The sequence below is a fragment of the Sciurus vulgaris genome (genome assembly GCF_902686455.1).
Source record: "Sciurus vulgaris genome assembly, chromosome: 6".
In the NCBI taxonomy this organism is placed as follows: Eukaryota; Metazoa; Chordata; class Mammalia; order Rodentia; family Sciuridae; genus Sciurus; species Sciurus vulgaris.
The window spans coordinates 19538432-19550913 of NC_136466.1; the positions used below are offsets into that span (position 1 = coordinate 19538432).

The 12482-nt window shown below is 43.2% G+C and overlaps 1 protein-coding gene across 6 annotated transcripts in view; it reads left to right on the forward strand.

The window, feature by feature from the left end:
• The window catches only part of ATP10B (ATPase phospholipid transporting 10B (putative)), a 323628-nt gene that overhangs the window by 284320 nt on the left and 26826 nt on the right, over positions 1 to 12482 (forward strand). For all 6 annotated transcript variants that reach the window (XM_079143825.1, XM_079143823.1, XM_079143824.1 and 3 more), the window contains 4 exons: positions 1707 to 1816; positions 4096 to 4222; positions 7401 to 7585; positions 11825 to 12146. In XM_079143825.1, coding sequence (XP_078999951.1) covers positions 1707 to 1816; positions 4096 to 4222; positions 7401 to 7585; positions 11825 to 12146 — 744 coding nt within the window. The remainder of the gene's footprint in view (positions 1 to 1706; positions 1817 to 4095; positions 4223 to 7400; positions 7586 to 11824; positions 12147 to 12482) is intronic.

A 12482-nucleotide genomic window follows, 5' to 3' on the forward strand; every position in this document is an offset into this window, starting at 1 on the left:
TCCTTTTCCCCAACCTCCCCCAGATGGATTTTCATAAACTTGCACTGAGCCAGAAAAATGTTCCAAAGTCCCTACATATCAGTGTCCAATTTTGGAGCAGCATGAATTAGTGTGCAGCCGCTTCCTGATTGCTAACAAGGAGAAGACAGTTATGGGCCATGATTCTCCCAGGATAGTAGATTCCAGCCAAGCTTTAGAATTGCCCAGGCAGCCCTGCGCCTACTGCATTATCAGCTGTGGATCACAGCCAAGAGGTTCATGGGGATTGATTAGTGTTTAGAATGGGAAGGGAGCTAATTAGTTCTCTTCATTCCCAGACTCTGGCAGACAAGTAAATTCAGTGCTCCTGAATTGAGGGAGCCACAGCACTCTACCCCTGGGCGACAGCCATCCAAGTTACCTAGGAAATGTTTGTCCCTCACCTGACTACAAAATGAATTAGAGATGCTTCCAATGAAAGACAACGCTACTGTAAGAACAGAGAAGAAAAACTTTGAAAGGGGAAAAAAACAACTCTGGTTTTAATATGTATATATATACAGTGTTTGAACACTCAGTTTGACTATGAGTTTCCTGGCAGCCTCAGCAAAAAAGGAAACTCAAAGGCTCATAAATGGAAGACCAAAGAGTTTAATCTCAAGCACTGGTGTCTTTGAAAATAAAACATTGTAAGACAGTGCACAAATGAGATGGGCTTAAGGCACCTGAGCAATGAGAAAATAATACTGGAAAGGATTTTTATACCATATAAGAAAAAGCCTTAGAGTAACATGAGAAAACCAGAACTTTGTTGGACTTATTTATGTTTATGTCACCTGTTCTGTTTACTACTTAGGACCTCTAGAGATATCAATCCAGTCCTGCTAAAGGCAGATTCTGGTGTCTTTTCCAAGCTCAGCTTCAGAATGCTGCCATTGATGAGTGACATCTGTGATACTTAAAGGAAGTGGTGAGGATCCGGCTCCTGCCCCACACCAGCCAACCCAGTCTCCAAAGCTTTGCATTTTTTGATTAAAGTATTACAATTTCAAGAGAAAAAGACAAATGCCTTCTGAAAGAAACTTATTATGTAGAACTTCACAGAGGGGACTTTGAGTAGCACACAAATATTCTTCACACTAGATTTATAGGAAATGCAAAAAAAAAAAAAAATTCTTTTTTTCTAAGATCATCTCCTATATAGGAAGAAAACCAGACCGAGTAAGGCTAGTGCGGTAAAGATTTAGCTAACGAGATCAAGGTTTTCATTGCTTTGAGACCTGACTTGATACAAGAAAGCAGCAGATGACAGGATCGTGGATAGTCAGAGAATCATCTCAAAGTCAGGTGGCCAACCAGGGCCACCTTAGGGAAAGATGGCTACAGAGATAACACCGTAGGTATAAACAACGATTTAGACATCTGGTCCCAATTCAGCAGGGTTTCCATGGGACCTAGAAATCTGAGTTCCAGGTGAATTTTATGCCAATTGGTGTTTGAGAATGATACTATAAAGGACCTGCCGGTCTTAAATGGCACTTTTTCCAACTAGGCTTTGATGAGATGTAGAGAGCAGACAATTTAAGGACTCCTGGAGTTAGCTGCCAGGCCAGGAGAGCTGTACCATGTTCCTAGAGTGCTATAGCTGGACCCCTTCTGGGAAGATCCGAGGGGAATTCTTAAGCATTTTTGTGCATGGTCTTATGGGAAATTTGACTATTTGACAGTGACTGACATTGATGTGGAAAAGAAGCTGAAGAAAATCCACGCCCGGACACAAAAACATCTAGATTTGTATGCAAGAGATGGCCTACGCACCCTGTGCATCGCTAAGAAGGTGAGAGCAAATTCCTCCAGGTATGCTTTGAGTATCATCAGGTACCTGAACAGCCTTGACCTTGATCTCTTTATAGAAGACCCTTAGGGCTGGTTGTTTTAGCATTTTCAAGATTAGCTGTTCTGATTTGCCACAAAAAATCCATGACTTTGACCATTTTGCTGGAGCAGAAATCTGAGCAGTAAGATCCCCTATCAGTGTGGCTTTCTCATTCTCGGCTTTGCAGTGTTATACGTAAAGGGCAACCTGTAACTCATTTTCATGTTACAATTTTGCATTATTTGCCTAGATTTAAATTTTGGGGGACTTGTTCACATAAAGTCTAAATTTTTGGCTTCTCAGAAATTTAGAGGTCTGGGTCTCTGCTGAATGGCAGCCATCAGCTACAAACATGTACAATTGAGTCCCTTGATGGGGGACATAGGGACACATTCAGCAGTGTTCCGCTGTGGGCCACAGTCCTTACAGCACCCTACTGAATTGCCCTGGCCCAGTAATTGTCATGTAGGTTATCTGCCTCATGCTCCACAAATCTTTGACTTTGCAGCCCACGTAGGAGCAGCAGGCAAGAGGGCTATGACTTGCAGAGTAAGGCACTTCTGACCAGGCACCTCACGTCAGGTAGGCGTGCCGTGATGGGCATGCATTGCTAGGTAGCTACTCTTCCATAGGTCCCCAGGGCTCTTCGTTTCTTATATTATGCTTAGTGCAGCATAGAGACCAAGCACTTGCTTCAGAGTCAGACCCACTGCGTGCTAGTCCCACCCAGTCTCACCACTTTTGGATGCATAACCTTGAATGTGTTTCTTTGCCCGAGTTTTTTTTTTTTTTCCTGCAAAATGGTGCTAACACTCCCTACCTCGTTCACTTATCATAGAGATTCACTAAGGTTAATGTACATACAGTGCTGGGGACAGTAACAAGTGCTTATTACTCTGAATTAGAATTATACCCTGACCACCTTCTGAAGTTATTTGTGCATATTTTGTCTCCCTAGTAGACTATGCATTCCCCAAAGCAAAATGTCTGTGTCCTGTGGATTTGTGCTATCATGTCCCACACAGGGACTGGGAATATTTGGTGCCTGGACAAAAGAATCATTAATTTGTATAAGAGAATGCATGATAGCAACACAAGGGTCTACAAGTACTAATGGACTCAGGGAAGAGATGGCATCTGTGTGCAGGACAGCAGGCCTAGCAGAGTGGTCCCTAGACTATGCAGAATAAGGCTGCCCTTTCCTCTCCAGCTTCTTGTTTTTTAATTTATTCTAATTAGTCATACATGGCAGTAGAATGCATTTTGACACATTGTGCACAAATGGAGCACAACTCCTTCCTCTGGCTGAACATGGTACAGTCACACAAGTAGTGCAATCATACATGTATATAGGGTAATAATGTCTGTCTCGTTCTATCGTCCTTCCCATCCCCACACCCCCTCCCCTCCCTACACTCCTCTCTGCACAATTCAAAGTTCCTTCATTCTTATTTACCCCCACCATTATGGATCAGCATTTGCTTATCAGAGAAAACATTCAATTTTTGGTTTGGGGGATTTGACTAAGGCCTGATAATCTCTAGTTCCATCCATTTACCTGCAAATGCCATAATTTCATTCTTATTTGAGGCTGAGTAACATTCCATTATACACACACACACACACACACACACACACATAAATATATACACACATTTTCTTTATCCATTCATCTGTTGAAGAGCATCTAGGTTGGTTCCATAGTTTAGCTATTATGAATTGAACTGCTATAAACATTGATGTTCCAGCCTCGTTTTTGGCCCCTTGCTTTTGATTCTTCCACCAACTGATATATTCCATTACCAGGCTTTGAAATTCCCCAAGGCTGACCCTTTCTCATCATTGGATCTTAACTTGCCTGCCACCTGTAGAAGAAACCTGAACAGCCAAAAGAAAGCAACCCTCTTCCCCAGTTATCCTTACTCCATCATACTCCACAGTATCACCCTTTCGAAGCACTCCTTAAAGTGATCTTTTAATATACTGAGCTAATGTCTCTCATCTTCCACCAGCACGCCAGCCCAGGCTTCTCGGCCCTTGTCTGTTTGATCATCTCCAGTGCCCTTAGCCTGTTTGGTAGTATAAGAACATAAGGATCAATCTTTCATTGATAAAACATTGAGGAGAGAGCCCCATCTGATCATGTGGTGAAGCTCACCCAGGCCTAAGCAGATGTAAGAGGAGGGATTCCACTTGTTGACCCACCCAAGGTTATTAACAAACCTCTTCCTGTCCTGAAGGTAGTAAATGAAGAGGACTTCAGAAGATGGGCCAGTTTCCGGCGCGAGGCTGAGGCATCCCTTGACAACCGAGATGAGCTTCTATTGGAGACAGCACAGCATCTGGAGAATCAACTCACCTTACTCGGTAGCTAAAAATAAGTCATCATTATACCAAAAAAAAAAAAAAAAAAAAAAAAAAAAAGGCATTCTCTAAGTCAGGAAGGAAGTTCTTGGCCCCGATTCTGACGCCACTACAGAGTTGTCTCAATTAGCAGCCCTCCCTGGGTGCCCTTCCAGGTATTTGGCATAAATGGGCCTTGTCATTACCCAACCCGTTTCCCCAGGATGCCTGGGAGCGTTCCTACACTCTGTGCTGGAAGCCGCTTGTGAGTTTGGCTCCTTCTCCAAGAGCACATTCCTCTGTCCATCCAAATGCTTGTTGAGCCCCTACTAGGAGTCAGGTAACATGCTGGGCTTGGGGGCTAGGATGGGAGCAAGAACTCAGTCTAGCCAAGGTACCAAATAAGTAAGCAAGTAATTTCATCCCCTCTGAACAAGTGATGGGCACTGAGCTGGAAGAGGGACCAGAGGAGATAGAAGTACAAGTAGGAGGTGCCAGCCTGGGCCAAGGAGGGCCTAGGAAGACCATCAGCTGAAAGGGAAAAGAGCAGCCCTGAGGCAGTGAGGGAGAATTTTCTAGGCAGAGGGAAGGACCCAGATGAAGACCCAGATCTGAGGTCCTCTGTGGCTGAACCAAAGTGCAGGGGAAGAATTGAGAGGTAAGAGAGGCCAGTGGGACCTGGACTGTGAGGGATCATATGCTAAGTGTGTGATATGCTTACCCCGAGCCCTGCTCTATGGAAGGTAGAGCGATATGCTGCGGGAAGATAAGAGGCACTGAGACTAGGAGACACGTTGAATCCCTACTAAGAAAAGCACTGCAAAAGGGGAGACTTTGTTAATCAAAATTAATCTCCTCACACCTTGGGAGCAAGGTCTTCCCAAGAGTGTCTGACAGCATGCGGTGGCCTGGAAGTAACACTGCCCAGAGGATGAGGGCCAAGCCCTGTCAGGACCTTGCTGTATGCCCAGTGACACATCCCTTTACTTCTCTGGACAACTCACATCCCTTGAGTACCCAGCCAAGCAGAGCCCAAGGAAACAGACCCAAGCTGCTGTAAGATGGTGTGCCTTTTCATATAAAAGGTAGCAACAAGATTTAATAGTACGACTAACTGTTAAGCAGGAGGAGAGAATTTGGGTCTGTAGTTTCCTGTGTCTTGGCTACAGAAGCCTTTGCTTGCTGCCTCATATGGTCCCTTAAAGCTGATGATACCACTGTTTATCGGTGATGAGTTCTGCTTCCTCAGATGTTGAAGTATAACGTCAGAGAAGCACGCCAAGGCAAGCATATATTAAGCAGAGTTTATTTAAAAGTAGTAATACAGACTTCTCCCAGGAAGGAGAAGGGGACCACGGCCAATGTTCTAGAATCCCCAGAAGTGAGCGTGCCCTGCATCTTTTATAGGTTAGGGTCTCCTTTGTTCTCCTTCTCTCTCCTTCCTGTCTACCTGACTGAGGCACAGAAGATGCCAGGGACATAGCAAAAAAAGGTGAGCAGCAGATGGCAGGGGGAAGGGCCAGGGGAGGATTCAGGCAGGTAGGAGCCCAGGAGCCACTAATTAGCAATTCCCTGCCTGCTGCTTTTTGGGAGGGGCAGTTAGTGATCAAAAGGTCTCTGGAGACACTGACATTCAAATCTCCCAGGGGCGGTCTCCAACTTCCCAGACTCAGATGGCCTTCATTCCTCCATTCGACCAGATTTCTCATTCTACATTAACTGCCTATCCTTAATTTTGGCTTCACTGACACCAGAGTCACTTAGCAAGGGCCACAGAGTGGGCACACCAGGAACTATCTATTACACAAGGCTACTGAAGTTGCCCTACCCGGGTGCCTGGCTACCTCCTGGCCTCCAGGAGGCTTCTCTGGTTTCTGGTTAGCATTGTGGTCCCAGGTGGCGGGAAGCATCCATCAGCTTGTTCTGGTGAATGAGAACTTGTCCAAACCCGTCGGCCTCCCCAGGCTGGGAAAGGCTTCACATCCTTCCTGTTTCATTTTCTCTTTCGCACAATTAAATGTGTTTTTCTTGCTCTCTCCTTCACTCTGCCTCTCTGTAATGTAAGTCATCTTCAGAATCTCACCTGTAGCCTCACCCTTGGCGGAAAGGATGAGACTCCAGCTGCCACTGTTCCTGGGGTTGTTTACCTGCACTTTTCAACCTGAAACACAAAACAGGCAGATCTGGGGACAGAAAGGTTCCTTTTCGCCCCTCAAGATAGCTTGGGAAGTAGAGGACTGAGCTGGGAAGAGATTTCCTCTCGCCACCAAGAAACTGGCATGCCGTTAAGAAGTTGCTTTGTCTGCACGCTAGGTCTCCTGACATGAAATGATCTCTTCCGTATGCATCCGATGTAGCCGCTTTGCCAGCTTATTATCGCTCTGGATTATTAAAAGAAACAAAATGCCTTGCTCCTGCCCAGAGTGAAATGGGTAACCATTAGTCTGTGGCCTGAAATGAATCTCAATTTAAATGCAGATTTATTTTTGCTTCATCACTTAGCAACTATTCAATATTTGGGTATATATTCATCAGGATTGATGCAAAGCTTGAGATCATTCAAAAATTATGAAATCTGCCTGTATATTATCAAAAATGTGAGTCCCTGTTAATCAGTTACAGAGCAGAGTCCAGTGTCTTCATTTTTCTGTTGTTATTGTGACAGTTGGAAACAAAAAACTCTCGTGTGCACTCAGCTCAGCCTCCCGAGTAACTGCTAGTCCTGAATTTCTCTAGAATGATCTGAAAACACAAACTGATCCTATTCCTCTCCAAGTTAACACCCTTTAATAACTCTGGTTGCTACCAAATAAATTGCAAATCCCTCAAGGCTCTGACAAGACTCTGCCTGCTCTTGAAGCCCTTCTCTTCTTCCCTGGCTACAACTCTCACTTCATCTTCGACAGTTCCTCAGCAAGGCCTCCCCTGACCTTCAGGTCTCCTCCTGTGTATGCACATGGCCCACTGACTTTTCCCCATCACCTAACTCAGTTATAAATCCTTCTTCATTGACTTTTGAGCTCTGAGAGGGTAGAAACCAGCTCCACCTAGTTTATTGTTGTACCCTGGGGGCCTAACCTAGCACATATTCATAACATTTAATACATAACATTTAATAAACATTGCCTTGCTTTATATGGCTTTGGGGAAATTAAGAAGCTACTATTTCACCATAAATATGAGCTGTCTTTGATCACTCCAGGAGCCACTGGGATCGAAGACCGGCTGCAGGAAGGAGTTCCAGATACGATTGCTGCTCTGCGGGAGGCTGGGATCCAGCTCTGGGTCTTGACAGGAGATAAGCAAGAGACAGCGGTCAATATTGCCTATGCCTGCAGATTGTTAGATCAGACTGACACCGTTTACTCCATTAATACTGAGAATCAGGTAAGACCAAAACGGGAATCACATATTCAAGTACAGAGCTTCACCCTGGCCAACAGCACACAGACTCATAGATTTGGGCACACAGGGAAAGCACATCTACCCCCAAAATATCACTGGATCTTGGAGCTCAGAGGGTCCTAGAAGTCACACAGTCTAATATCCGCCCCTCACCCCCGCCATTGTCTGATCTCTTGTGTTACTTCCAACACTTATTAGAAAGTTGTACCTCTCCCAAATTCCATCCCTGGTCCAGTCTCCCATTTTACAGATGAGGAAACTGAAGACAACCCCCAAGGCTCAGTCACTTGCTAGTTTCTGATAAAACTAAGCCTAGGATTCCATTTTCCTGCTGGACTAATGCTATTTACTACCTAAAACACTATTTACTCAGAACCCCAATTTTCAGTTTCTTCCGACTTAACATTAATTCAGACATTGGAACAATCACCGTTAAACTGAAATTGTTCCAAGTTTTTTAAGGATTCAGCACCAATTTGAATGTCATGGAGTAAAAACTGGAAGGGAATAAGAATGCAAGTCCAGTATGTTTTGATAGGGGAGAGGGAGAAAGAAACCAAGTCCTAAAAAGGCAATTTTCAATCAGAGTAGGGTGTGGGTGGCAGGGAGTGAGGTTCAGGAAAGTGCTGTGTGAAATCTGAAGTATGTTCCAAGCTATTATACAATTTTGTATTTAGGAGGCAAAATCTATTTTCACAATGCAAATTACAAGAAGTGCCGCCATCTTCTTGGCAAGGAGATGGGAGGTGAGCATGCAGACAGGCACCCCTGTCAAAAGGAGCAGAGATGGGATTGGGGAGGATATGGGCAAGGGAAGCACTGCATGCAGGCTGGAGGGCTGAGGGCACTGGAGGCCCAGGGCATCCACTGGAAGAAAGATGGAGAAGAGGCAAGAAGGTCAGGAATGAAAGCATCCAGGCAAAGGGGAAGTGAGGACACGGCCTCTCCCTCTTCTTCAGCTTCGCCTGAGGGTGAGATCTAGACCCAGAATGGAACTTTGGGAAAGTTTATAGTTGGTTTTTATTCCATGAAGAAACCATGCACAAGAATTTGGAAAAAAAAAAAAAATGCACACACACAGAATCTACTAGGAAGAATGCCTGAGGACCTTTAGATTAATTGGAAAAAAACTCTTTTCTGTAAGATGCACAGATTATGCTTGATTAAACTCCAATGAATGTTGAATGTGAAAATACTCTCATGTCAAACTATAGCTTTAGTATTATGCTTAGGAAAGAAAAGTAATTTTCAGCTTGTTCAAGTGCTTGATCTCTATAATAGTATTGTTGCCTGCCTGTCCTGCTTGCAAGAGGAAATAATTCAGTCTGCCATGATCCTTCCCCCTCCCGGTAATTGTGAAAGGAAGACACCTGCGAACCTGTGAGGTGGCCGGTATGAAGGGGAGGAGTGGGATTCTATTAAATGCAAGGCATTCTTTTTGATGAACTATCTCAAGTTCCCAAGAAACCATAGGCCACACTCCAAGTACTCAATTTAGCCATGGAATCTTTAATTCCATACTGTCCATGCTTTTATCACTGTCCAGGACCTTCCACTATGATGTCCAAGTCCTCATTCCTGCCTATATCCCTGGGCCACCAAACCTGGAATATTAGTCTTTCTCACCCTTGCCTTGGATTAAGTGGCAGGTGCATTACTATATCAAGCCAGAAACTGGAAAAATACGTTTTAAATCTTGGATTTATTTAAACCCCAGTTTAATGTAATTACTTATTCAGTGGATATTTTCTCCAAGGGTTTTAATTTCCTAATTCATTATAAATTGATTTAGGGCTACTGTCTCTTTCCTGTGTATCTTAAATTCCTATGTATCTTAAAGCAATAAGCAAATTCTGGGACCTATCTAGACCTCAGGATTCTCTTCTATAAAATGAGGGAAATACTAAATCATCCCCAGAAGTATTAATTTGTCAAGAAATTTTTAAAGGGACTAATAATAACAACTGCTATTATTAACAGTCTGTAGTGGAGCTTAGCATGGTCTAAATACCATACTTCTTGAACTTCATTCTCCTAATCTGTATAAAAGGGATTTAAAATATTTTCTTAAGAGGCTATTGGGAGGATTAAATATAACCACAGAAAAGTACTTATTTATAGTGACCAATACTAGGTATCTATTGTTGCATAACAAATTACTCCAAAGTTTAACAACCAAAACAGGGATTTATGATTCTGTGTTTTTGTGGGTTAGTCATTCAGGAGCCTCTTAGCAGGATGCCTGTGGTTCGAGGTCTCTATTGAGGTTGTAGTCAAGCTGACAGGGCTCTGGACTCATCCAAAGGCTCAGCTGGGTAGGTGGTTTTGGGAGTGGAAAGGGTTCACTCACGTGATTGTTAGCAGGCCTCAGCTCCTAGCCGTTCAGGTCTCTCCACAAGCTGCTGCACAACACAGCAACTGGTTTCTTCCTAGGCAAGCCTTTTCTATAGAATGAGAAAGAGTAACAAAGTGGAAGCCACAGGCTTTTAAAAACCTAATTTGGGGAGTAACACCTTGTCATTTTTGTGGAATTCTTCTTCATTAGAAAGGAATCGGTAGATCTAATGCACATGCAATGGAAGATCATGCAAGGGTATGAATACCAGTAAATGGAGATCACTGGGAATCAACGTAGAGAGTACCCTCTATCAACACTTGACAGTGAATAGTCACTATTGTGATTAGTATTTTAAAGAGTTGGAAATAAGTCAGTTGACAGATTTGATTTTGAAACTGACATTTCCAGTGCCTTCCTGAAGACCTATTAGAGGAATTTATGCAATCAATACCAACCCTACTTCCAGCAAGGACCACCTTTATTTCTTTCCCAGATAAGTGCCTCTGATACAACCACTTGCTCCTGGAACCACTTCCGGTGTCTCCTCTGGGCTCTGTGCATACCCCATTGCCTCAAAGCATCTTACTTTCTCCTAAAGGAAGACTCAGGAATAATGAACAATGATTATGGCTGTATTTGCTCTAGAATTTATTCTAGACATTCCCAGACAGAACTCTATCAGTATCCCACAAACCTGTCACTTCAGAACTACTTATCAGTTTTGCTGATATCTGCATAGGACTTGTATGGTTTTTAATTAGTTCATTCATTTAAATTGACTCATTTGAAAAATATTTATTTTTAGAAGAATTATTTTGTGGGGGTAGATCCACTGGGGATTGTACCCAGGGACACTACCACTGAGCTACATCCCCAGCCCTTTTTTTTTTTTAATTAAATTTCACTTTGAGACAGGGTCTCACTAAGTTGCTAAGGCTGTCCTCAAAGTTGCAATACTCCTGCCTATAGGCGTGTGCCACTGCACCCAGCTAGAATAAATTTTTAGCACTTCAATAAATGAAAAAAGTATTGTCCCTTGCCGAGGATAAAAGAACACTATAAAGTAATTACCATATGAATAAAGCAATGCTATTAAAATTAATACTGCTGTCTTTCACAGCCTGTTCAGATGTTACAGAGATATCAAGAATACAATGAGAACCAAAATCTGATTTTATCTTTGATATAGTCAAAAGTAATGGAAAACACTGATAAATAGAAATGACATCCTCACCATATTTCAAAGTAAACATCAGAAAAAAAAAAATCAAGGGGATTCCTTCAAACAATAAGACTTTCACAGGCATGTTCTGTTCAACCCATTGTGAGCAACATTTCATGCAATAGTTCCTAGGACTCTCTGTGGAGTAGACTAATAGATTAACCCAAGGTAGATGTGTTTTTAATTAGGAAGCCACAGTTCAGGTAGTAATGACCTTGGATGACGTTGGGCAAGTCACTAGAGAGCTCACTGTTTCAATCTCCTCATCTCTAAATTAAGATCTGTAATACCCACAAGGATGCTCAGAGGAGCAAAAAGCACTGAAATGACCTATAAAACACAAAGTACCATACCCACGTGAAATATTGTCATCATTTACCAACATATCAATATTATTGTTATCTTATACCAACTTTGCATCTGTCCCCATCTCACTGAGCTATTTCCACTTCTCAATAGTGTCTCCTACTTTGGCCATTATTAATTGATTCCAAGTTCAAATTGCTTTAATGCTGTTTCAAATATTGCAGACAATGTAAACATCGGAGAACAATTCCTGAGTAATATCTATGGCAGTAAAATTATATCTCTAAGATGAAAATTTTAATATACATTTGCAAGGTTGCTCACTATTATAACCATATTATGTAACTCTGTATAGGAAACCTGCAAATCCATCCTCAGCTGTGCGTTGGAAGAGGTGAAGCAATTCCAGGAGCCACAGAAGCCAGACCGCAAGCTCTTTGGCTTCCGCCTACCTTCCAAGACACCATCCACCACCGCCAGAACTATGGCTCCAGAAGTTGGACTGGTCATTGATGGGAAGACACTGAATGCCATTTTCCAGGGAAAGCTGGAGAAGTTGTTTCTGGAGTTGACCCAGTATTGCCGGTCTGTCCTGTGTTGCCGCTGCACCCCGCTGCAGAAGAGTATGATTGTCAAGTTGGTGCGAGACAAACTGAGCGTCATGACCCTTTCCATAGGTACCCATCGTGCATAAGACATAGGTGGCAGCTTAGCTGGGATTATCTGACAATAGGTTGGGACCAGAGGTGGGAGGTCAGGTATCAAAACCAAGATGCTTAGAGTCATAGAGAGCCATTGTCTCAGAAAGTTCAAAACAGCAATCAAAACGTGGCGACTAGGAGATCCAGCAGAGGTTAGATCTAGAGTGGGAGAGCAAATCAAAGCTCCTGGGACCTGCAAGTCAGCTAAAGAAAATTAAGGACTTAGACAGGGGGTCGATGCCAAAGAGCACCGTGAAATTCAGAAACCGCAGGTAGCTCCAAGTGTCACCACACTACAAACTTAAGCCATCT